The sequence below is a fragment of the Echeneis naucrates genome, chromosome 9 (assembly GCF_900963305.1).
Source record: "Echeneis naucrates chromosome 9, fEcheNa1.1, whole genome shotgun sequence".
In the NCBI taxonomy this organism is placed as follows: Eukaryota; Metazoa; Chordata; class Actinopteri; order Carangiformes; family Echeneidae; genus Echeneis; species Echeneis naucrates.
The window spans coordinates 22,877,389-22,902,685 of record NC_042519.1 but is presented as its reverse complement, the minus strand read 5'-3'; the positions used below and the strand labels follow the sequence as shown (position 1 = coordinate 22,902,685).

The following is a 25,297-nucleotide window of genomic DNA, read 5'->3' as shown; positions in this document are numbered from 1 at the left end:
AGACAGAAACAGCCTGGCTTTGGATGCCACATGTACTGAATCACATTAGATTTATTCATTTGAAGGACTTGAAGGACTCAGGAGAACTTTGAACTAAAAGCACAAACTGTGGAAGATACCACCCAGATCTGTCTAAGTCAGAATGCTACATCATGAGGCTTGGTTTTTCTTTTTCCCCATCACACTTAATGGGCAGAGGAATGATTACAATGCACAGCCTATGTTAGACTAAAATCCAGTTGAATTACAGACATATCGGTCAGTCAAAGTTCAAATTTTCTGGTTTTGGGATTACTTTTGCTGCCAAAGTTAAGGCTACACAACTACGACAAGTAGATTCGATGAAATAACCACTATATCTAATTCAAACCTGCATACAGCCCAACTGGAAAACATTTCAACCACATACTGAACATCCTCCAACATGATGGTTTGTGGTCTGCAGCACCAGCAAGTGCAGAAATTGATGTGGAGCAGCTGAAGAGCTTGAGTGTTTGCTGCATGATGAAAAATGGGTCGTTTGAAACGACACAAGGTGGTCACTGTGTGCATAATTATCATTTACACATACCAGACAGGTGTAGGAGCTTTCTAAGTTTCACACACACTACACTCATTGAGTGCACACACACACTTTTGGCTTTTGTGTAGTTTGACACTTGGCCTCAAGTCATGATTGATAGATGCTGTTTACTTCTGGGCAAGGCACTCAATTTCAACTTAAGATGCCATTAGTGACAAACAATGCTTTCTCAAAGGAGGAAAAACAAGCTAAAATAACAGTTATTAAGGTAATTATGAGTTATAGATGCTATTAGGGCTCGATGGATCTTTGTTATTGTGACTAATACTTCTTTGGTTGGTTTTCTTGAGGTAACTTGATTTCCTGTCGCCTCTCCAATTATCAATAACAAGTTTTTTTTCTTTTTTTTCCCCCTTGAAGCATCGTAAACACTCAGCAGACTCAAATTTCAAGGACCCTCGGAGGGTGACATTGTTCAATCGCCTGCTTACGGGACAGTAAACAAATGTTTAAACCACGCTGAGTCACAGGCAGCAGGAAATTGATTCAGCAAAGCTTTGTGGGAATTGGAACATTTGATTATTTGGCAAAACTATACAGTCTGTCAAAGAAAGCATTTTTCATCAGCTATGCAACAACTGTGTGGTCACTGTATTGTGTTTGGCTGGAAGTTCAATGTACCTGAAAAAATGCAGTGCAGGATATTTTGACTAAACTGGGAAGGAAACTGGACTAACATGAAAATAACCCAATAAATTAAGGTCACTCCAAAAAAAAAAAACAAAAAAAAAAAAACAAGTTTTTTGCTGTTGCTACAGAGCCAACATCAATATTAAGTCTACAAGAAACATTGCAAATTCAGCCAAGAGCTGTCTGGAGGGTTGAAGAGCAGTGCCCATCAACTCACATCACTTCTTTTCTCTAACACAAGTTACCATGCTAACTAGCACTAGCCCGTTGTGTCTCAAAATGCTACTGCTGAGGTGCTTGATCAGCCACCAGAGTATCACTTACTCCACCAGGGAAACTTAGACAGCACCATTAATGGTAAAATATTAGTCAACCAACCAAAAATGAAATCATTAGTTTTACTGAATTTAGTAAAATGACTGCATTTTCCCCTAGATTTAAGAAATCATATGTGATGTAGGATGATTTCCATCAATGAAAATCCTGATCTAAATGACAGCATAACAAGGCAAAGGTTTAGGTAACATGTTTGATAGTTTTCACGAGATCTCTTAAAAATTCATATCTGAGGAAAGACTGTTGACAGCCGCGGTGAGTATTTTCTTAACTATTCTAAATATTTGTTTGCTCTTGCAATTGTGCATTTTGTCATGGCTTTATCTCATGATTAGCTTCAACAAATCACTGCTTCCATAAATTAGTGTTGTTGTTTTAACTGTCACTTTTGATTTCCCATCCAGCTCAAATACTCCATGACAAATTGATGTACTACAACTATTATTCTCATATACACATACATTTCTCCAAATAATCATAAATACATGCTTGTTGTTTATTTGTTCTCTTTGTTTTATGGAGCCCTGATCAGGATACACCATGTTAGGTAGCATATACTGAAACCAAATGCCGTGCAAAAGAATTAACATTCTAATTAAATTCTAATTAGGCTTTGATTTGCCAGATAATTATACTCGCGTGTTGCTGTTCTCTGGACTATTCGGATTTGATGAGGTGTGTTAGTGGTAATTACCTTGCAGATATGGAGTTCTGTGACAACGTAGTTTCCACACAGACAAAATAAAAGAAAATAGATTTAGTTGCTTTGTGTAACTCATTTTGTGTAGAAGCTGTGGGCTGAGTAATTTGTTCTTTCACTTAATAAGGTGAGAGTAGAGTAAGAGCAAACAGCCATCGGGATTTCAACAAAATGTTCTACTAGAGGCAGATGTGAGGTGTGCTTTTTGTACTTTCTCCCCTCACTATGTAAAATGAACTGGAATATTACAAAGTCACATTCCAAAAATCATCTTGAGACCATGTTTGGCTCACATCTGTCCATCACATCTGTATTTTAAGAACAGTGGTGTGCAGGAAACCAAATCCAGGAGAACCAGCAAACCTAAGTGTACATACAAAACACATACATTTGATGGATTTAGACTTGACAAAGCTAAAAATATCTTCCAAACTTGTCTTGACTTGATACTAATGGCTAATGACTTAAAATGGACTTTGGTTGTTTGACTTAGAAGCTACAAAATTATGTAAAATAAAATATTGAACAAATTAACATTTATTATCTGTTGAACCTACTACGAGTACAAAACATTCAACATTAAGATTACAATTGTAAAGGTGACAAAATAACATTACATCACAGAAAACCTGAACACTCTACTTTACAGGTAAGAGAGCCAATTGAATAGAGGATGCCAAACTTTTATTTAACTTGTGGATTTACACGGATTTCATTGCTGGTAGCAGAGGCTATATCACCACATTATGCTTACACAGTGTCATACCTTGAAATGTAGAACTAGTAAACAAATATGACTGAGCGAATAACAGAAGTCGCAATGAATATTTAACTGTGCCTTTATTGAGGACATTTGTTGGAGCAGATAGAGGTAAAACAGGTAGAGCTCAAAAACAGCTGTGGCATTTTCAATTTGAGTGTCTGTCAGTGTTTTACTTAATTGCATAGCCTGAAGTCAAATCCTCTGCCAGCTACGCACACCTTGTTCAAACAAGAGGCATGAGTGATCAGATAAGACCAAACCTGGAATTTCCTGTCCTGGATAACACCACCTGAGGGAAGGTATCATTAGCGTTTATTGTAACCTGAGGGAAAGGTACAAAGGAGTTATGAAATGTAATGACTCATCTACAGGCAATAGATACAAGTGTGAGATCATTTGTATTTGCCACCTTGTTATTCCCTTGAAAACTTTTTTGGAATTACTACTTGGCCACATGGTTATATTGCATGTTTCTGTGTAGCTCAGTGGGTGGAGTGTAGAAGCAATGAGATGAGGGTTTATGCCTAAGGCTCCATGGTGCATTGCCAGGTTTAGGGGTTCAGCTCCCTGAGTACATCAGTGAATGGAGAAATGCAGTAAATCTGCCAGGTTTGGGGATTTAAAATCACACAATGAGCCATCTATGCTGACGATGGAAGCACCTGCAGCTTCCATAATGTGCCTTGAATAAGAAGGCAAACGTAATCAAATGTTAAATAGAAAATCTCCCCACTCCTTTGCACTGTTACATATCATATCTGTTAGGCTCTGTGCTTCCACAAAAGTATTTCGTGCTACCGTGGCAAATGAAAATATGTTTCTTTTAATTGGATAGCAGCTTTAAAGGTGCACATGAACTACTTTAAATCAACCCAGTGTATGATAGACTGCACTAAACTGTTTCCCCAATGCATTTGCTTAATACGATGTCACCATAGCTTGAAGTTTTATTGTCTTCTAGGGTCTGTTTCTGTGGTGTTTTATAGCAAGTGCACGGGCCAAAGTCATCCTTGGTGCATGAGGGTCACCAGCTCTTCTGCATGTGTGATTTATAAAAACTGGAGAAAAAAGGAAAGATGAAACACAGAGAAGGTCAAAGCGGCTCATGAAAAGACTTTATAGCAACCTAATTATAATATTTATTCTGTTTACTGAGTGTTGTTGGAGTTTCGACCTCTCGGTTTTTTTCCTTTCTTCAGTTAGTTAATTGAAAATGACAGTATTTGTCCTCAAGTGACATCTTTTTTCTAACATCTTTTATCTCACACATGGCAGACGTCGCATCTGCAGCCTCTTCTTGTTCACATTTTGGCAACAGACTTTATTGTTTTCTTTACTTTGACTCTTCTGTCTATATTGTGAGAAGAGTTGTGGATTCCTGCTTTAGTTGCCATGTGTTCATATATCAAATGAAGAGCGTCGCAGACATGGTGCAAACCAATAGGATGTCTATGGTCCAGAGACAGGCTCTCCACCTGGATGTACTTATGAAAGAAGAAAAGATGCTCAACCTTTAATGTCAAATGTCCTCTTTCTATGTTTAACCCCATAACTGGAGGTTTTGTGGTTTTAAGTGCAACTAGATCACCATTTTCTTTGCTACAGGGGCAAGTAAGTCATTTTAATAAAAGATTTAACAAATTTTTGATGCACTAAACCTACAATGCTGACAGTGACAACTAACACCCTCTTTGCCCTTGAATCACACAATCACAGTTAACAGTTTGTGTGCTCTGAGAAGGAGAAGAAAAAAAAATCCCTGCAGGATTTGTCCTGTATAACATCACATCAGTAAATAGTCTTGTATAAATGATGATGCAGATGTTATTGGGTGTGTACAAGAACCTCCAGCTCCGCCAGAGTCCAACAGCTGCTTCCAGCATGCGCACTGGACTGGAGAGGAATGTGGCATTTGAGAACTGTCGGAAAGACTGGGGTCCAATCTTGTGTAGTTGTTTTCCCGTGCTGAGACTTTAGGAGTATTGAGAAGACTCACTTTAAATTCCCACTTAATGCCACAGTTGAATATTCTACTTTGTATTGCCCTTGATCTTGATATCAGCAATTACACAACTTTAGGGCCATTGAATCATCTGGGATTGGCTCCAGTTCCAGACACATAGTGTAGATAATGGACAGATGGACAACTTTAATGGTGAAATCATTGCTATTGATCAACCAATTTGGACACAGAGTTTCTCTAAACGACTGTCAGCTGAGCCTCAGACGGAAACAAATGCTGCTGCGAAGGCCTCACTTCAGGCCTTCATACACCTTCTCACCTCAGTTCCCTTCAGCCTGCCAGCTTCTCAAGCTGCTACAAAGCCCGATGAAAGCCAACACTAAACACACTCAGCTAATAAATAAATAAATAAATAAATAAATAAATAAATCACAACAGCCAGGTTAAAAACAATCTAGCCACAACTGTTAGCCCAGGCTAGCACCGCCAATTCATTGCTAATGGTAAAACCAGCTAGCATCCTTATCATGTTAACAGGAAGTTAGCTAACGCCGCCATAACTCATTAAAGGGGAAAAAAAACAACTAAACGTATAACATTTAAGTTACTTACATATTTGGGGAGAGGAAGAGTCAGCGCCTGGTGTTGTCAAGCTTTTTAGCCGCTCTGGAGGTCCAACCTCTGTGTAAGTATCCAGACTAGCAGTTGCTCCGGGGAGGGCCGGGAAGGGATCCAGCGATGGACTTGAACCTCTCCCCCGCTTTCCATGGCCGGCCGGCTGGCTGGCTCGTCCGTCCGTCCGTACTCTGTATGTATCTCCATCTTTACCGGGAGCATTTACCGGATTTCAGGTGCACTTTCTTCGGTGGAGTAAACTACCGGGATAGTTTTGTTTTTTTTTTTTATTTAAAACATGGCGCGCCATCACACCTGTGGGCGGGGCTTACGTGTCCGTTAACGTAAACATGAGATGGATTCAGGTGCGCTCCTTCACTCCAACTTTTATTTTGCTTTTAAAAGCTTTTTTTCTATCATACTGTATACAATAGATCAACATTGAATCGTGATACATAATTATATCTACCTTTGTTTTCAATATTTGTAATAGCCAAGTTTTTTTTTTTTTTTGTAAATCTTGAAGGATGTACATGGAGTACATGGAGTACATGGAGTGGTCTAAATTACGAGCTTTCCAGGAGCGCCTGAAGGCACCCCAAGTTTTCTGAGTGAGTCGTTTTCAGCTCGGTGAAGTTTCCCAACAACTCCAAAAACTTCAGATTACAGATTAACCCTAAAACACAAACAGGAAGCGTTTGTGAGGCAGGTTCTGGGGGTTTTATTGAGGATGTGAGTGACACCGAGGCTGAGTCAGGAGGATGAAGAAACGACACGGCTGCTGACGTCGAAGCGGTTATTTCCTTTATTTCACAGGTCAAATCTGTTGTTTTCTGGAGCAGCTCACATGTTGGGGATGTCAGAAACCTTCCTGTAACTACATCAGCGGAGGCTCTAGCTGAACTTTTGGGGTCCTAATAATAATAATAATAATAATAATAATAATAACAGTAACAGTGATAATGTTGGAGAAGCTCTGGTGTTGTTCCACCGCGGCGGGGGAACTCCACCGGGGGAAGAGGTGGTGGACCACGGCCGCGGTCGCTGCGGTTCTTCTGGGGCTGTTGGCTTCATCTTGCTGGGCAGGAGAAGCGTCCTGTCACGGAGCCTACGATCTTTACTTCGTACTGGACAAGTAAGTAACGGACAAATGAACTTTCATGAACTTCTGCTTCGGAGGTCAGACGTGCTGTTTTTAATTGGAGGAGATTTTCTGTAGTTGACAAAAGTAATCGGACAGTTCCGTCCATATCCGGCTCACCTGGTGTCCACAAACTTTTGGGTTTCAATGGCATCGTGAAAATGTGAAGCCATTACTGCAGGAGCTTCGCCTTCATTCTGTCTAAACACCATCAGGGGGCGACTCCACTGGCTGCATAAACATTTCTAATTGTATTGAAGTCTATGGGAAATTGTCCCTATTCACATTAGGAGGACTGACAGATTGTACCAAACAGTCAGGGTAGAGAACAAAGCAGGTCAGATTTACCTTTAACTCTTCCTCGCTGCCACCTTCTCCAAATATGGTTCATTCTGGTTTCAAAACAAGATGGTCAATGGTTAAGGTGGGTTGCCATCCGACTGCTGGGTCTTATCCCCCACCGGCCGTGTTGGGCCCATGGTGACATGGTTTTCACTGCACATGTGGAACTGCATCAGTTGATATAGAGACCTGACAATTCAGGTGGTCAACTTATCAGCCCCCAACGTTGAATGAGGTACAAGACCTCTTTCACATGGGAGGAAAATTAGGTTAATTACTATTGCTGACATGTCCATGAGCAAAGCAGGAGAGCCCATAATGGGGTTACTGGGCAGCTTGCATAACACAGAGTTTTCATGCTCAGCCCATTTAACTTGGTACAAGTTACTCAACATTAGACTATTTCCAATGTTTGATTCTCAGTTCGCAGCATAATGTGAACAGAGAAGAAATATTAGGGGATTTGTATGTAGACAAGCTTCTCAACAATATATAATAATAATCTGAACACAGAGAGGTAAAGAATAAAAACAAACAATGATCTCACAAGGCAGTTAATGGGTTCATTTCATTAAATTTGAGTGTACACATAAAGAGATGTTGTCATTGTGTTGCACGGTGGAGGGCTGAACTTCAGATCTGGAGGCAGCAGCAGCTTTTGCAAAATAAAAACACGGTTGCCAATATGATCCACACAGGCCTAACCATGACTGTTCCTTCACCCTAACCAGTGTAGTTTTTTAACCCGCCAGCCGGTTAATCAAGCCTTAGCTGTGCTTTCACATGGCCTCGTGACGTTTGTCGGGTTTGTCAGCTCTTTCTTCCTCACACTAACAATGAAAACATCATGTAAAATACTGTTGTTAATGAGTTCAGCTATTGTTGTGAAAGTTACATCCTACATCCGTTCAGACTGAAAGAGAAAAAAAAGCTTATTTCTCTCAAGTTGTGTTTAAAAGCGCAAACACTGCACCTCAGGTTTTTAATTCTTTCCCATTGTAATCACTCTGGAGACTTCGAATACAGAATTTCACTAATGCAAGTTAGAAAGAAGGAGTTGCATCACCATTTGTAACACAACTTGTGACTGCTGCAATGCAACACTTCCTGTGTCTTTTTGTGTGCTGAGTACTCTGGTGCAGATATCAAAAGTGCACACAACACCTGATAGTCAGACTCATTTCCTTCAGCAGAACTTTACATTTCTGCAATTATGCAACACAAAAAGAATTTCAGTATGTTGTGGAGCGTTCACTGTCTTGACAGCAACTGTTTTCAATCCTGTCCTCCCTCGATTTGGAAGCATGCCATCTCTTTGGGTCACTGTGTTGAAACACTGCTCCTCTGACCCATTTCCAAACTACCCCACCCTCATCTAAATGGCAAAATTACAGGATGATGGCCAAGATTATTTGGCACAAGTTAAAGTTAAAGTCTGCATTTTAGTACCCGTGCCTAACTTGAAGGCCTCTTTGGTTTACATATGTAGGTTTATATTTGTGAAACAAAACATCTGTGGTGAGAGTTCCATCTTGAGTTTGCAACCCAGTTGTATAGTTGAATGGCTTTTTGCTTCATGTTGTGATAAAATAGCTCCACTGTTGGGTTTCCTGATGGCATTGATAAGTATGTCTTCCTAATGTAAGTGGTTTGGGCTGTGGGATTTGCTGCAGCAGTCTTGACGAGTGATAATGACGCCATCGAAGACCAACCTTTTTCTGTTTGGTTTTCTAAATGCTCTGTTAGTTCTTTCCAAGGAAAAGTCCAGTGAGAATGTTTTACTGAAAACCGGGAATGTCTTTCTCAGCTACACCTCAAAGGGGCCTTGGCTACGCTGACGAATCCCATTAAGGCCTAGTTGTTTTCATTTATACTTGGCTTTGACTCTTTCTGGAGTCGCTCCATGCATACACAGTAAATTGTTGTCTGTACGTAACAGCTAGAATCAAAATGTCAACGTACATACAAGAAGAAGATGAAGAGCTGCTTTGTCAGCTCTACTTAGTGATTTTAAGATGATTTATAGACATAAGCATCTCTTCAAAGTTACCTTTTGTTTTCCACAGCATGCAGTTTTATCAGTGAATTTCCAGACCACACAAATTGATCTCTATATTGCTGACCACGTCGTGGCCCATCATTTAAAAATAATGAACCTCATGTTGTATTAGATAAGACTTGAAACTAGAGAGTGAGACTATAGACCCATTAGGAGAACATTTAGATTTCGTACTGAGTCCACAGCTACGTGTGGATATTTAGCGTTAGCAGTGATAGCCACCCCTGCACAGAAGAATAAGATTCTGGGGGAAAGTTGAAAAGCCAGATTACCTCATCTGATCAACGGCACCATCAACATGATACAGATGTGTTCCTGAGAGGTCACATTAATCTGTCACCTCTTTAACTGCCACACCAACACTTAACCACAATTAACCGCCGCTAATTACCTGCTGACACTCCAGTGTTGTCAAAAGCGCAGGGGGAACTTTCTTTCACACTGGCGGTTGTCTCTTCCCTCTGCTGCCTGACCTTGTCATTGGGCAGCAGGGAGGAGAGCGAGGTGGCATGAAAGATGAGCCTCCTAATGGTCAAACTCTTCTGTTTTATGTTCTCCACACATACATTGGATTGTAATTATTGGTTTAATTACCTCTTTGTCGTTATATCAAGGGCACATTTTACACACTGTGTTCACTGCCGTTGACTTATCGAGGGGTGAGCAGGGCCAAGGGCTATGAGTTGACACCCACCTAACATTGGTTTGTCCTTGGTTACAGAGAGAAATTTATTTTGTCATTTCTTAAAGTCTTAATTGCTTTTAAAGAGTGTGTCTTAGAAGACAAGTGGAAGTCTTGAATTTCCAATAAAATCTAACTTATTTGATATTACTGCAAGTTTTTTTTGTCTTGGCTCATGTGAATAATGAGACTGTGCAAGTAGGGCTGATGGTGAGGATGAGGAAGGACATAAATATTAGTCATTTGGTATAAGCGTGCCATTGATTACCTCAGAGAGGCAGACTATTGGGAAATATTTTAAAATAAAACAGGAAACCCAAATATTCATTTTAGGGCCTTGTCATGTCAGTAGTGTTGTGGAGGGAAGTGCAACAGTTTGGTTATCAGATCATCCTAAACTTCTTTCTTCCCTTCAGTCTTCAAGAGCATTTACACCAAAGTCTCCTGAACCAACATTAGACCACATGCCCCAAGGCCAGATAAAACATTAGGGTTACCCAGGGGAAGTTAAGATTTAGTTAAGGTTAAGTCTGACTTCTCCTCATCAGCTGTTGGAATTATTAACATTAGCAGTTAGCCCAGAGAGGATCAAAATCAAATCAAATCAGATTTGTATAGTACCGAATCATAACAAAGTTACATCGAGGCACTTTACATATAGAACAGACTGAACTCTTTGACTTATTTAAAGAGACCCAACAGATCCCCTGATGAGCAAGCACTTGGTGACTGGCAAGGAAAACGTCCTTTAAGGGGCAGAATCCTCGGGCAGAACCAGGCATGGGGGGGGGCATCTGCCTCGACTGGTTGGGTTGACAGAGGGGCACGGGGGGGTCAAGAGAAACCCACTGTTAGCTCCCAGGAGCACAGTGACATGTTAATGAAGTCTTTTTTACAGAAAGTGGTGGAAAATGGTCAGATAGTCTGTCGATTTGTCCCTTATGGATATTCATTATTCCCTCTGAAAGACCTCTGGGGGTTCTGGTTCATTGTTCTAGTTTGTAATTGTCTTTGACTTATTTTATAAAGTCCATTCACTTGTATTTTGTTGCATTTAAATCATGTGTATTTTTGTTTGTAGTGACTTAGTCATTTTTGCTCTGACTCCAGCAGCCAACTAGATTTGTAAATCTCCTGTGAACATTTGAAGGGCTCTAACAGCTGAAGTGGCTGCTATACTCCACAGACTTACCAGCACAATTATCCAGCATGTGGCTGGTGTTAATGTCCAACTGTGGTACAAAGCACAAATAACTGTACAGTATTTTACTCCCCAGCACTCAATCTGCCGCCGCTGAGAGCCGACTCTTGTTCTCTCCTTTCAGGTCTGGAAGCGTTGCCGCCGACTGGTTCGAGATTTACTCATTCGTGAAGAACCTCACGGACAGGTTTGTGAGGTGAGTAGGAGGTTACTTGAGGACAGAGTGCTTGTGTTACTTGGAAATATGGAAATAAATAATATTGCGTGTAATCATTGTATAGAAAGGCACGGTTTCATCATGTTTACTTCAGTCAAATAAGGAAATGAAAATTTTCCTTCCTAAATTTGCAGATACTGCACAGAACAGGGAGGACCAGCCATTTAATGTTGATAGCAACAGGAGCGAAATCTAAATACATGAACGAAACCAATGAAACCACAAAAATGTGCCTGCAGAAAGTTGTCCTTATGCACAGACGACATAACTGATAGCAGAAAATGAAGTGAATAACAAAGATTTTGAAGAACAATGCAATTTACTGTCTGACTTCATCAGCGTGATACTTTTCACAAGATAAATGTCTAATATTCAAGAGCTGACCACATTAGGTGCAGCCGGTTGTACAGATTTTAAGGACTTTCCACCTGCTCCACAATCATTTTTGCAAAATCCATGGCATCCTTTTTGTGCATAATTCATTATAAAAAAAAAAAAGACAAATCCGCAGAAACCGGCTTGAAACGTTCAGCTTGCATAACGTTTGAGTCAAACGGCGCCTGCCAGCACAGTACAGACGGTAGCGACCCAGCCAGAATGAAGTGGTTGGTTGAAGAAAATAGCAAAGGCACCAGGTGGGAGTGGGTGGCAGAGAGGAGCAGTCTTCTGGGCTGTGAGAATGGCCATTTGCACCAGGGAGGGGAGGGAGGTGGGTGGATGGGTGGGGGGGAGTGGGGGGGTCCGGCTCCACACTTATCCCATGCTTCCACCACAGAACGGCTGGCGGGCAGACAATGTACAGTAAAAAAGCAAGTGAACACTGGAAGGCGAAGAGGACAGTCTGCTAAACAATGCTCACTCACCAAGACCACTTCTGTTCCGCCATGTGGAGCAAACTGGACTACTTCAAACCCCAACTCCCCCTCCACAATCCTCCCAGAGAGCACAAAAAAATCCCACCACCCTCTGATTTGTCCTTGGCATCGCTGCCTCTCTATCCCATCTCTTTCCTACAACTAGAAAATATCTCTGAAGAGGTAACACACACAACCACGAGCTCCACCGAAAGCCTAAAGTTTTGACGTTAAGTCGCCACCCACGATTTCTCAACTGTGAACTTGAGCGTGGTTGGTTTTTGAGTCCACATATGACTCTGAAAGTTGCAGACAGGATGTGGACGTATACGGCTGCTACCACTCCCTGCCAAATCCGTCCGTGTGGCTTAAAGATTGTGCTATGTTTGCGGGGGAGGATCGCGACTGGGCCATGTGTCATGTGGGTGAGAAATATCAGCACCTCTCCTTATGCTCCAAAGGCTCCAGATCTCTGTAGGAAACACTTGTGCGCTTAATTATCAGAAGTTTAACTCGCTCCGTGGGATGGCATCCGTGTGCTTTATGTTTGTAACGGGAGGTGGGAAGTAACTGAGTACTTCGGTACTTTATTTCCCTTTTATACTCCACTCCATTTATCTGATAGTTGGAGTCACTGCATTTTAAGATTTTAAAAACTTTTTCTTAACCTTGAGCAAATTACGATGATAATTTTTATTATTATTACAGCTGTATGCAAAACATAATCATATTGCATTGAGTCTTGCATTTCATCTCCTCTGAAAAAATTATGAATAATGATGATGTGATTTTTATTTTTATTTTTATTTATTTTTATGCACTGGGGTTTGTACCATACAAGCTTGTTCACTTAGATCTGGAGAATATGATTTGTAATCTGGGAGCGTTTCTGCAGCAACACAACGCTGCCTTCATGGTCTGTCCTGACCCATTTCGCAGCTACCACAATTTGGATCTCGCACTTGGCCATATTTAAGTATTATTAATATTTAGATTCATTTTTGGCCATACTTATAATATTATAATACATCTATGAAATAGATTTTTGAAACGGTTTAACAATTAAGATGTGAAACTGGAGATAAAGTTGGAAAATATTTGTGTTTTTGTGGGTAAAAAAAAAAAGGGCTTGAAATATAGCTGAAATTACAATATGGCCTAATGCAATATCCAAATCGCAGGGGCAGCTATTTTTTAGGGTAAAGGTAAATTATGTCAGAACATTGTTGTGCATCGTTGGCACCATTGTGGTGCTTCAGAGTCGTCCTGGCCTGCAAATCATATTCCGTGGAACAAGCTTCTTTTGGTATGAGATCCAACAATTTTCAGTGAAAATACAATGCTAAAAATTCTCATTCCAACTCATATGGCACACCTGCCAAAATAATCACATTATAGGGCTTTTTGCATGTTTGAATTTTTAAAGGATATCCATCCAAAAAAAATAAAAATAAAAAAAACCCCTCAACATTAAAAGCAGTTAGGGTTGGAAATATTTGCATTTGTTACTTAAATATGTTTAATTGCAGGACTATTTTTGCTCTCTGTTTCCACACATTTTTAGCTGTATATTTCCATAGAAACCAGCTGCCTTTTTAAAAAATAAAATGTGTTTCTGAGACAGAGGGAAAATGAACATAAACAGCTCCATCAGAGTGACCAGTGTCAGTCACAGGTACGAACTATAAACGTGTGACTCATTACTGTGACATGTTTCCTGAATCCGAATTATATAAATCACTTCTTTCATAGGATTAGGTCACACACTAATACTGGTTGATATTGGAAAAGTGCCTTCAGGTAGGTTCATTATCTCTTTAATGGACTGAACCGATAGAAAATCTTTGTAGAAAACACGCTGACTCCTTTACATTACCCTCCTCTGTGGGTGGTGATTCAGTGGTGATTCAATAAAGAGGATGAAGCACAGAAGCAATGAATTTGTGGAGTAAGAAAATTAAAAACATATTCTTTGAATAATTTAATTTATAAATTTTTTGTTGTTGTTTTTCAGCCCCAGAATGAGGGTATCCTTCATTGTTTTCTCAGCCAGAGCTCAAGTCCTGCTGCCTCTGACTGGAGACAGGTAGGAAACTGACAGCATCACTACTTTGTTATTATTTTGTACTTTTGTAATTATAGTGCTGTTCTGTGGTTACTCTACCTCAACTTAACACGTCTAATCGTCTAAAAATCACTGAATTATTATGAATAAATTTCACCAAAGCACATTTGAGTTTTTGCTCACTTTGTAAATCAGTGACTAGGATGGCAATATCTGATTTTTGCATTATTTTTAATAATTGTGATGAAAAAACTAAATACACTTTTTCATTGCTTTTTCATTTATTTATTTATTTATTTATTTATTTATTTGCAATCCCATAGTGTGATGGTCTTTATTTCCATACTGCTCATTCCTACTGCTGAAATGTTGGCAAATAGTTGGACTGTTTTGATGTAAATTATTATTATTTATATTTTTATCTCAGAGTACTGTGTGTTTGCTTCTTAGTTTTTTTTGTTTGTTTGTTTTGTGTTTTTCCTGAAATTAAAAAGTACATTTATTTTTTCCTTCAGCTGTGCTGCTAATGCTTAAACACCAGCTAAATACTCGCTAACACTATTCATCTTTTTTACTTCACTAGCATCGATGTTAGCATGACTTCAAACAAAATGCTACGGTGTTCAGGTGAAACAGATCATGATATGACATTAGATGGTGAACTGCTATAGCGTTAGCTCACAGTGAGTGTGATTAACCTTGTTAGACTGGACTTCCTGTTTGTAGTAAAGGTGCGAAAGCGTGATCGAATTATAAGAGGCAGCATGAAATAATGTTAGCAAACTCAACTTTGAAAGACATAATAAGCATTAGCTTTTTTGCTATTTGTGCTCGGGGCTGTTATTAGTGTTCAGGCAGTGACGGTTAAAAATTAATGAGTAGAAAGTGAGTTGGGTGATAAATTAATGATGACAATACATTTTATTTACATAGCACATGCTCATGACAAATTTCTGGTGATTGGTTGGTTGGCTGGTTGGTCATAATTTCATGATTAATTAATCATGTACAATGTCGACTTCATAGTTAAGTAAAGGCACTTATTTTATACCAGACCTCCACAGGTAGGAACAGATAAAAGGTGTGTGGTGTGATTTTTTTTTTTTTTTTTGTCAAAATGTCTATCATTGGTTTTAATGTGTGTGCTTTAAGATACGAGATAGAAGAGGGGCTGCGGCGCCTGCGAGAGGTGAAGCCAGCAGGTGAAACATACATGCACGAGGGAATAAAAGAGGTCAGTGTTACCCTCTCACATGAATTCGGTCACAGCTCAGTGGCTGTTTCATAATTAATTCAACTCTGGTGTGACTCTGATCTAACGAGATCATTGTCGTCCGTCTGAACTCTAAGGCCTCAGTTCAGATACAGAAGCAGACCACAAAGTCGTCCAGCATCATCCTGGCTCTGACAGACGGGAAACTGGAGGTTTACGTTCACGAGCTCACAGTGAAAGAGGTGAAACTGTACAATTTTTAGCCCGAGAACTTCATTTATTTGGTAATAATTTGTCTCACAATGTGTCCTCCTTTCTTTCTTTCTCTCTTTTTGTTTACGTTCAACCTGTTGCGCTTCACGGACACATTTGTTTGAGCTGCAGGCTGAGGAGGCGAGGAAATACGGTGCTCGTGTTTACTGTGTGGGTATCAAGGACTTTGACGAGCAGCAGGTAAGTGAGCTTTAGTCTTAATCTGCAGAAGTCGAACACCCGAGGAGTCTGTCGCTGAATGTGTGCTCAGTGATTACGACTTTAGCTTGAGACACCTTGCCATGTTGGAAATATGACAAGAAAGCTAAACACTTGCAAACTCATTGCTGTCACCTGTGTGAGGAGGGAAAAAAAAAAAAAAGAAAAAAAAAGCAGGTCTTAAAGGGATATTACGCCTGAAAATCTTTTCACTATCAAAAAACCAAGACAGGCTTTGGTAGCCTGAGTTCAAGTCGATTTCATGTTAGCTTCCAGATGTTTTGCCAAAATGAGGAGAAGTCTTTTGATTAACAGCGGAGCCTTATTGTTAAAGGTCCCATATTTTACTCTTTTCCTGTGTTTTACTTTGAAGGGTTGACATTCATGAGCGAGTGCATTTGTGGTTTTAAGGACCAAAAGACATCTCAGTACAGTTTTACATCTGCTCTCTCAGGCTTTTCTAAAGCTCTAGTGATGGCGTGTCCGTTAGCCAATTAGAGGAGATGTTCTCTTCCTCTCTGCTTTTTATGACATCACAAAGTTCAGGAGGTCCTGACAGCCCAGTTTCTGAAAACATGCTGTGGGCATTTCCTTTTTGTTATATACTCTCTTTCATTGAAGACCTTTGATTATAAAACACGTCTAAGTTTTGTATCAATACTGTGAAAGTATCAAAGACCACACGGAAGTCTACTTTAGACTATATGAAACCTTTGCAGGTTTCTTTTTCTGTTTGAACTAGAAACTGTGGTGTGAAAGTCTGTTAAATCAGTTTTTGGCCAATCACACTGTTCACTGACTTAATTAAGAAAGCAGTGACCAGATTTTTGTGAGGCTGATTATTCACTCCAGAGTTTGTTCTCCTTTTGTGAAATGATGATGACACTTTCTGAGCTGCATCAAAGTCAGAATTTCCCTCCTTATGTCGCCAATGTCTGTAGTTTAATTGTTTTTCTTCCAACATGGTGGCCTGTCCCTTGTAACCATTGGTAACCATCCTGTGATGAGCTCCTATTAAGTCATAAACAAAGGCAATATTGCTCCCAGTTTGTGCTGCAATAATTTTTTTTTTTTTTTTTTTTTTTTTTACGGTTGAGCAAAGTGTTTGCCACAGTCATGCCATCTGCTATGTCTCCTTCTGCCCATGATATGAAAGGAAAAGACAGTGCTCAGTCATAAAGAGGAAAACAGAAAAAGAAGATAGCAGCGTTAAATCAGCACTACTTCTTCTTTGCTCTTCTGTACAGCTTGCTGAAATCGCCGGCACCGCGGACCAAGTGTTTCCTGTCAAAGATGGCTTCCATGCACTCAAAGGCATCGTCAATTCTGTAAGTTTGACCACTTTGTTTTTCTTTCTGCGTCAAATAAGGCTTTAGCTGTCATCTTATCCTGGTTGAAGAAAGGCCAGGTGGTATATTCAGGAAATCTTTCCCTTCCTGGAAAATGTCTGTGGAAAAGCTGTTCACTGTGCCCTCAGTTTGTAGTCAGGGAAGGAAGCTTGTTAGTTGCTCTACAGGAACTAAGACACTGGAGTGGGAGCAGCTTGACAGTTAGTCATTGTCCACATGACAGCCTCCTCACAGGAATTTTATGTAGTCGAGAGTCAAACCTCTGAGCTGCAGCAGCACTTAAGTACAATCGAAGCTTTTATATCTTATTCTGGATGAACTTGGAAATAAAACTCATCTTGTCAGTCAAAAGCTGTCCGGCAGCATTCATTTGAAGTTTCCCATGCAGCCTCTTTCTCCCTGGCCAGCCAATTAGTGATACTTTCCGTTTGCTGCAGCTCTCAGCCTGAACGCTGTCAGCCAAGATGGGGGTTTGTATGGCAACATTTTTACATGAATCTGAGCCCAGAGTCCCGCGCGGCACCCTGACCCGAGGTGGACTTGCATCTGTCTCAGAGCCGACAAGGCCAGCCGTGTTTGGGGAGAGAGCAGGGCGAAACAGACCTGACAGACATGCAGCTGAAATGGATGCAAAGCCAAAAGGGCGTGTGACTTGCTTTAGTTGTGTGACACAAAAGTACAACAAAGCTGCTTTGGAGATGATGGTCTGAAACAGTGCTTCTCAATATGACACTTAGAAAACACACAAGAGGAGCCGTGCATAGTTGCACACAGTGAGAGGAAATTTGAGATTTTTTGCTAAATATGAATTTTAATTTCCCCTTTCTTAACCACCAAATATCATCCTGGGTGTTCATAAGTGATTAAATAAAAAAAAAAAAAAAGATAAATTCCATTCGAAACCGGCGCTGTAGCTGTATGAGAAGCCATGACTATCACCCTAATAAAATGAGAAAGGAAAAAGTGACACGCTGTTTCTAACCTGGACATTTTCCATCTGTATGGAGCTTGTGAGTCCAGCTTATAATAATTACCATCAAACTGTGCTTAGCTTCTGAAAGTGTTTGCTTTGAAGATATGTTGCTCTGAGAAGAGAATGCACAGTCTTTTTCACATGGCCGTTCTAGCGCTCAAAGTTGTTTATGCATTTTTGAACGCTGTTGTTGCTTTTTGTATGTGAGAATGACCAGCGCAACAACAGAAAAAACAAAGCTCAGTTCTCACAGACGCTGAGCACTGTGATGCTTCTGACATCCAAATGAAACGCGCAGCATTCCTCTTTGATTAGTAATACTGGATTCCTGAGTAGTTGGCCTCGTCGCTCCTCTGTTGGATTTTGAGGATTTGAGATCATCTGTGCAGCCTTTTGCTGCAGGATCTACACTGCCTCTGTGACCAGCATGACAAAACTAACAGAGAAAAAAGAGGGAGAGGAGAGCTGGCAAAGTTGGGTCTCCGCGCCCAGTCGGATCATTTCTTTATTTCTTTCAGTACACTGGGCTTGTTGTTGTCGGCCTTTTGGGAAAGCCCCACATTTCAGTTCACCAAGCTGTGAATTATCTCACAAAAGGCATTTGGATGTTATCTTGTGCCCCCATTCCTGTTGACAAAAATGGCCCCCATCTACCTTTCCACCTGGTTGTTTCCAGAAAATCACTCAGGCAGCCTCGTCCTCTCAGAAGGCGCCACTAGTTACGACGCTGGCTGAGATATTTGGATGACTTTGGATAGTTTGGACGGCTGCCTCCTCTTCACCCTGCAGACTGTAAATAATGTTTGTGACTAGATCCCAACGAAATGAAGAGCTGCTGCTTGAGTTCAACCAAACAGAGCCCTCAAATCTCAAAGTTCAAAGCTTATATTTTACAACCGGGTCGATCTCCTGGAGCCAGAGCAAATCTAGATTTTTCTCTATCGAGGTAATGTCCACCTGTTTCCAAATTTCTAAACTTTGTGGGGGAAAAAGATGTAGCTCCTCGGGTCCTCCCATCAGTTTAAGCTCAAGCAGGCAAACAGTCAATTTTGTCTTTTTTGGGTTGTTGTTTTTTTTTCCCCACTCTTTTTTTTTCTCTGGCATTGCCAAGGAAGTAATTAGACGGGGAAAATAGTGGCACAGAGGAGCAGCAGCAGATCCTCTTCCTCCCAGCTGTCATCTACAACACTCTCCCCCTTTTAACGATTCCATATCAAACCATCATATTTAATAAGGCCCCTGTAAACACTTCCTCTTTCCGCTCCTCAGATTGAAGTTTCGCACAACATCAAATGAAAGGTTCAAGTGTCCTATATTGCAGTTAATATGCTTCTTTTTACTGACTGTGTACTGGGATTTGCATAGTTTGTCCTTTGTTGATTTATTGAATCACAGCGGCTAGTGCAGCTCCATGACAGTGGGCTCACACAGGCCTCTTTATATGATAATGCAGGATCCCGGAGGTTTTTAATAGAGCTGAGGAGTGGAATAGTCTTGCATAATTTTCCCATAAAAGGCTGACACAGCTGTCGTTTCTCCCGTCTTGTGCTCCTTGCCGCTGATATTCAGTACTCTCCTTTAGCCGCCAGGCCTCGATCAGGAGCGAGACATTTCTCAGGTGGTGCAGCCTAATCTATTTCCTAAACTTGACAGAGCTGATAATAGCCAGCACTTGATGTATTTATTCTCGGCCCTTAAGCGATAATGTACCCATTTCACCCCCCCCCCCACCCTTTCATTCTCCAGATATTAAAGCGATCTTGCACGGAGATTCTGAGTGTGGAGCCCTCCAGTGTCTGTGTGAATGGTGAGTGGATCCTCCTGCTACAGTCAGCTGCCTGCATGCTGCACAGCTAGATTTATCTTCTGCAGGAATCCCTCTCTTTACTGCATGCTTGCTGAACTTAAGACATCTTTCCAAGAATAATTGGAAAGATGTCTCAGTTTCAAGCAGAGGGGAGGGAGCAAGTCTGATTTCAGATAAGAAATAGCTCGATGTGGCTAAGATGTAAATCTGGCAGTACGAACCTCAGAAAATCAAAATTATCAAAGGTTTTACACATTTTTAGTATCTCACCATCCACAACTTTTTTGGACTATACTTAAATATTAAATATAAAAAAAAATTTGGGGCAAAATGCTCTGTAGGTTACAGAAGTTTAATCAATATCTAAGAAAAGATGTCTGTTTTGTTTTTTTATGATGGTGTAAAAGCTTTGAAAAAGAATGAGAACGTCTGCAAAGACAAGAGTCATGTTTGTCAGGACATGCATCACAAGTTCACACTCATGGAAGAAAAGAAAGAACATACAGTATCAGTAAATGACTCAGGATGTGATTGGCGTGCAGCTCTGATGGAGGAAGAAGACCTGACAAACACATCAGAGACCCTGAACCACATGTAGGTTCCTGACTCCTGGTCTTATCTCTGGTTTGTTTACGTTCCAGAGACCTTCGAAATCGTTCTCCGGGGGAACGGCTTTAGCTTCGGCACGAGCAGCAAAGACGTCATCTGCAGCTTCATAGTTGACCAGCAAACCTTCAGTAAGTGCAGTGCTTTGAATTCTGCCTCGACCACAGAGGGCCTTTATTTTTTTTGCTTACAATGTCCATTCAGCACAGCTTGGATAGATTATAATGACTAAGATCAGCCAAAATGAAGACAAAAAATGGTTTTCATCTTGCTTGAATTTCTGTCTGTTTCATATTAAGAGCTCAGTGTGTTCATCCAGTATCTCATTTATTGGTCAAACTGAAATACGTGGGTCTTGTCAGTGATTAAAACCACATTGTTTTATATCACACAAGGCAGGCAGTAGTGTGGAGGAAGAAAAGAATACCAGAAAGGAATGAAAGCACAGCAGCCAAGTTGATTGGTATTTGTGGAGATTGTTAAAGTGACATTGTGTAGCTGTAGCAGGAGCTGCATTTCTACATCACAATTGTGTGTTGTTGTCATTCTAATTTGCCCTTTCCTGCCGCTCATCAAGTGTCCTTGATGCAGAAATAGGCACAACAGGGGAAGTCCAAATTATCTGATGAAAAACACAAGTGAAAAAAAGAGCAGGCATTGCACCTCCCTTCTCTAAGTCATCCTGCTGTATTCTGTCTTTATACAGCTGCAGTCTGCGATCCCAACAGATGTTTTCTGTTTTGTTTTGTTCTTTGGAAGAGTGCTGATGGGGTGAGAAACCAAACTCAGGGTCTGGTTACAAACTTTTTCTGAAGCTGCACACCACTAATTGTTGAAAAGAAATACGAAACTCAGCATTAATTATTAATTAGCATCACTTAAAGGTCCCATGTTGTCGAAATGTAGATGCCCTTTTATTAACGCAGTGAGAGTATCCAAGCTATCAGTCCACTGCCTGTATTCTGAAACTGAGCCTTAACACAAGCTGTCATGTCTTGCCAAACTTTGTGATGTCACAACAAAACAGTATTTAGTTGCCATCCACTCTCTCTCAAAAAAAATCAGAGGAGAGCATCAGATGTGATTCACTCACTTAACTTTTGTTATTCGAGCTCCAGAAAGAAGCTTGAGAGCGAGATGAGATTTATGGTTCTTAAAAGCGCAAATATATCTAGGTATGGATATCCACGTTTTAGATAAACAAATAAAATGAATACAGGAATGAGGACAAATGCCACAGGGTGGGCCAATGAACTCAGTAAACTGTCCTCAGTACATCTGCTTAATGCTGCATCCTGCGATAGTCTGCCTTTAATCTGATTGGAGTTTTCCCCAGACACACAAACTTGCTAACTTGCAAAAACCGACCCTCCACCCTCTTCTCCCCAGCGGCTCCTCGTATGTTTATTTCTCTGTGAGAATGGTAAGCATTTATTCGTATGACCCGGAAACTGCTCGTCTTTTACGACTACCTGCAGCGTGAGGTGATGCCGGCGCTCAGAGGCCGAGCGTGTCCAGAAAAAACAGAAAAACCCCAATGTGGACGGTGTCTGTCATCTTACAACGGCTCCTTATCTATATGATTTGAAATGCAGCAGAAGAAAGGAGACTATGTAGGTCACCGCGCTCCTTATTTTGAATTTGCAGTCTGTTCTGTTGAAAAATCCTTTTTCAGGAAGCAAACAGGATTTGGCACCAGGAGCCAGTCTTTTCAAGCTCTCATTTGGCTGTGGGATCTGTGGGATCGATGACTGCCAATGACAACACTTCCCTCTTTGACAAGTTATTTTTGATTTTTTTCATCATTTCATCTTGACTAAAATACTTGAGCATATTTTTTTCCTGTTAAAAAATAACTCTGTCTGAATCAGGAAGTGGCCATTAGCAGATGTCTCCCTGTTAGTCCTTTCTCAGTTGAGGCTGTCTCACATTTACCCACTTGGGGCTATTTAATCCCACGTTGGCTTTTGCATGTGTTCAGTCCAGACCTTTTTAACAGTGGGGCACCCTATAATTATGGACAGGCATGATGGCGACTATGGAACACGCAGCACATATGTGGAACAGATGCTCCCGTTTCTCCATCACCAAACCAACTGGAGCACCGAGCAGGAAGGAAGTTTTGATAATCTCCATCGACCTCCACCGCTCTGTCTTCTTCCCGATGACAGGGTTACCTTCCTTTTACATCACACCTCTTCCTGTGTTGTACTGATATCAATAAGTTATATTTGTGTGATTAAGAAACAAAAACACCTCTCAAAAGACTTACACCTCCATCAACAATGGGCCGGCCAATCAGAAGAGAGGATCTGCGCCTGGTTCCTGATTAATCCAAAACAAATACAGCAGTTTTCGGGTGGTGTGGGCGAGGTTGGTGACGGCACAAAGTTCAGGAAGTCCTGATGGCTCATTTTAAGGCTCTGGCCTTTTAGCTTTAAAACATAGGTTTAGATACTGGAAGGTTTTTTTTTTTTATTATAATTTTATTATTATTTTAATTTAAAATAAAAGTTTTCATTTGCTCACGTTTATAGGTGTTATAATTTACATTTTCTCCCTGAGAATCATGCGAAGTGTATGAAAGCTGTCCTTATTCTGTAGTCAGTGGCCCTTGTTTTTATTTCACAACACAACAGAATGTATTTACAGACCAACAGGTGACTGTTTTCCTGTGAATAAGCTTTAAGCGTTAATAGTTTTTAAATGTTGTCTTTCTTTGTGTGTCTGCAGATCATAAGCCGAGCACAGTGCTGAATGATTATATGCTGTGTCCAGCACCGCAGCTCTATGAAGTGGGACAGTAAGTAGACGGGGGGGTTTCTGTTGGGTGGACATGATGGTGGAGAATGTTAATATCTGTGTCGACGTTTGCAACACTGCATCACTAAAGAAGGAGAAAAGAGTGTTGAGCCTGAGTCTCAACTAACACGTCAGCTCAAATAATGAAATTATTACATATAAATTATAATAATGTGTAGAAATGTGTAAAAAATGTTTCTGAACAATCTTTTGGCCCTTTGATGAAGGAAATATTGGTAGTAAATGGCCATAAACAATATTTAACTTTCTTTTGTTTGACACAAATGAAGGAACAGCTGAAGGGAATCGTAATAGTCCTTCTCCTGAATAAATGTTTAGCTTTCATCTGCCTCGCTAATAAATCGTGTTTGAAACCACATGCGCAGATACTTCCTGTATTTCAGGACTCTTAAGACCAGCTTGTTTCTGCTTCTCTTCAGGCTTTGTTTCATTTTCGAGCAGTGTTTAGCTCAGTTGTTTTGTTTTGTTTCTTCTTTTTTTTTTTTTTGCGTACTCTCTTATATTATCTAAGACGTTTCAATCCTCTTGGTTTCTTGCCGTCTTACATGCCTTACATTACAGTATGTTGTCTGCTCCTTTATAGAAGTCTTCTATGTGCAGATAAACAATTCCTAAATCTATAAATCATCTGTATGTTAAAACAGTGACTGAGGGGATGAAGAGTTTGGTGGAGCGTAAAGACGCAGTAAACATTGTAGATGTCGCCTGACAGAAAAACAACCCATACATACACCCCGCAAAGATTCAAGTGGAAACAGTGTAAATATGCGTTTATTCCCGGCTGCATAGCTATTGTTTGACTTTAACATCATCTCTTTTAATCCCAAACTATAACAGATGATCGCTAAGGCATTCTAGATGGAACAACAGATTTTCATGTCCTCGCTCACTGCAATCCAATCAAAAATGTATGATTACGAGCGCCGCTGGCTCCTGGAGGTCCTCCAGCTCTAAAACAGATTATGTCTCATACAGTGACGGCAGCGCTGCAACTATTCCAAATCAACCTGAACCTCACCTCAGATAATCCGAGGCCAAACTGCTCAGGATGATGTGTTTTTCTGCCCAAAGCTAAAGGCGTCATGTTTTCAGATTGTTTATCCGTCTGTTAGGCCGTCCAATTCTCTTCAACATAATAACGCAATAACAACCCTCAGAGAGCTTCTTTACATTTTTCACTCAGACCTGAACAACAGACTGATTTGATTTTCTGAGAGCCTCTATTGACCCTGGTCTGAGGGCTGTTGTTGGTCCAGGTCTGTGGTCCTGGTCTGAGGTCTGTTGTTGGTCCAGGTCTGTGGTCCTGGTCTGAGGTCTGTTGTTGGTCCAGGTCTGTGGTCCTGGTCTGAGGTCTGTTGTTGGTCCAGGTCTGTGGTTCTGGTCTGTGGTCTGTTGTTGGTCCAGGTCTGTGGTCCTGGTCTGAGGTCTGTTGTTGGTCCAGGTCTGTGGTCCTGGTCTGAGCTCTCTTGTTGGTCCAGGTCTGTGGTTCTGGTCTGTGGTCTGTTGTTGGTCCTGGTCTGTGGTCTGTTGTTGGTTCTGGTCTGTGGTCTGTTGTTGGTCCTGGTCTGTGGTCTGTTGTTGGTTCTGGTCTGTGGTCTGCTGTTGGTCCTGGTCTGTGGTCTGTTGTTGGTCCAGGTCTGTGGTCCTGGTCTGAGGGCTGTTGTTGGTTCTGGTGTGTGGTCTGTTGTTGGTTCTGGTCTGTGGTCTGCTGTTGGTCCTGGTCTGTTGTTGGTCCTGGTCTGTGGTCTGTTGTTGGTTCTGGTCTGTGGTCTGCTGTTGGTCCTGGTCTGTTGTTGGTTCTGGTCTGTGGTCTTTTTCCTGGTCCTGGTCGGAGGTCTGCTGTTGGTCCTGGTCTGTTGTTGGTTCTGGTCTGAGGTCTGTTGTCGGTTCTGGTCTGAGGTCTG

At 40.9% G+C, this 25,297-nt stretch overlaps 1 protein-coding gene across 1 annotated transcript in view; it reads left to right on the top strand.

The window, feature by feature from the left end:
* The first annotated feature begins 6,221 nt into the window (after positions 1 to 6,221).
* Positions 6,222 to 25,297, top strand: part of antxr2a (ANTXR cell adhesion molecule 2a) — a 59,127-nt gene continuing 40,051 nt past the window's right edge. Inside the window, exons 1-10 of the mRNA XM_029511460.1 lie at positions 6,222 to 6,725; positions 11,140 to 11,211; positions 14,101 to 14,172; positions 15,304 to 15,385; positions 15,502 to 15,606; positions 15,749 to 15,817; positions 17,083 to 17,163; positions 19,904 to 19,964; positions 20,606 to 20,701; positions 23,304 to 23,373. Of these exons, the coding sequence (XP_029367320.1) occupies positions 6,553 to 6,725; positions 11,140 to 11,211; positions 14,101 to 14,172; positions 15,304 to 15,385; positions 15,502 to 15,606; positions 15,749 to 15,817; positions 17,083 to 17,163; positions 19,904 to 19,964; positions 20,606 to 20,701; positions 23,304 to 23,373 (881 nt within the window). The 5' untranslated portion in view covers positions 6,222 to 6,552. The remainder of the gene's footprint in view (positions 6,726 to 11,139; positions 11,212 to 14,100; positions 14,173 to 15,303; positions 15,386 to 15,501; positions 15,607 to 15,748; positions 15,818 to 17,082; positions 17,164 to 19,903; positions 19,965 to 20,605; positions 20,702 to 23,303; positions 23,374 to 25,297) is intronic.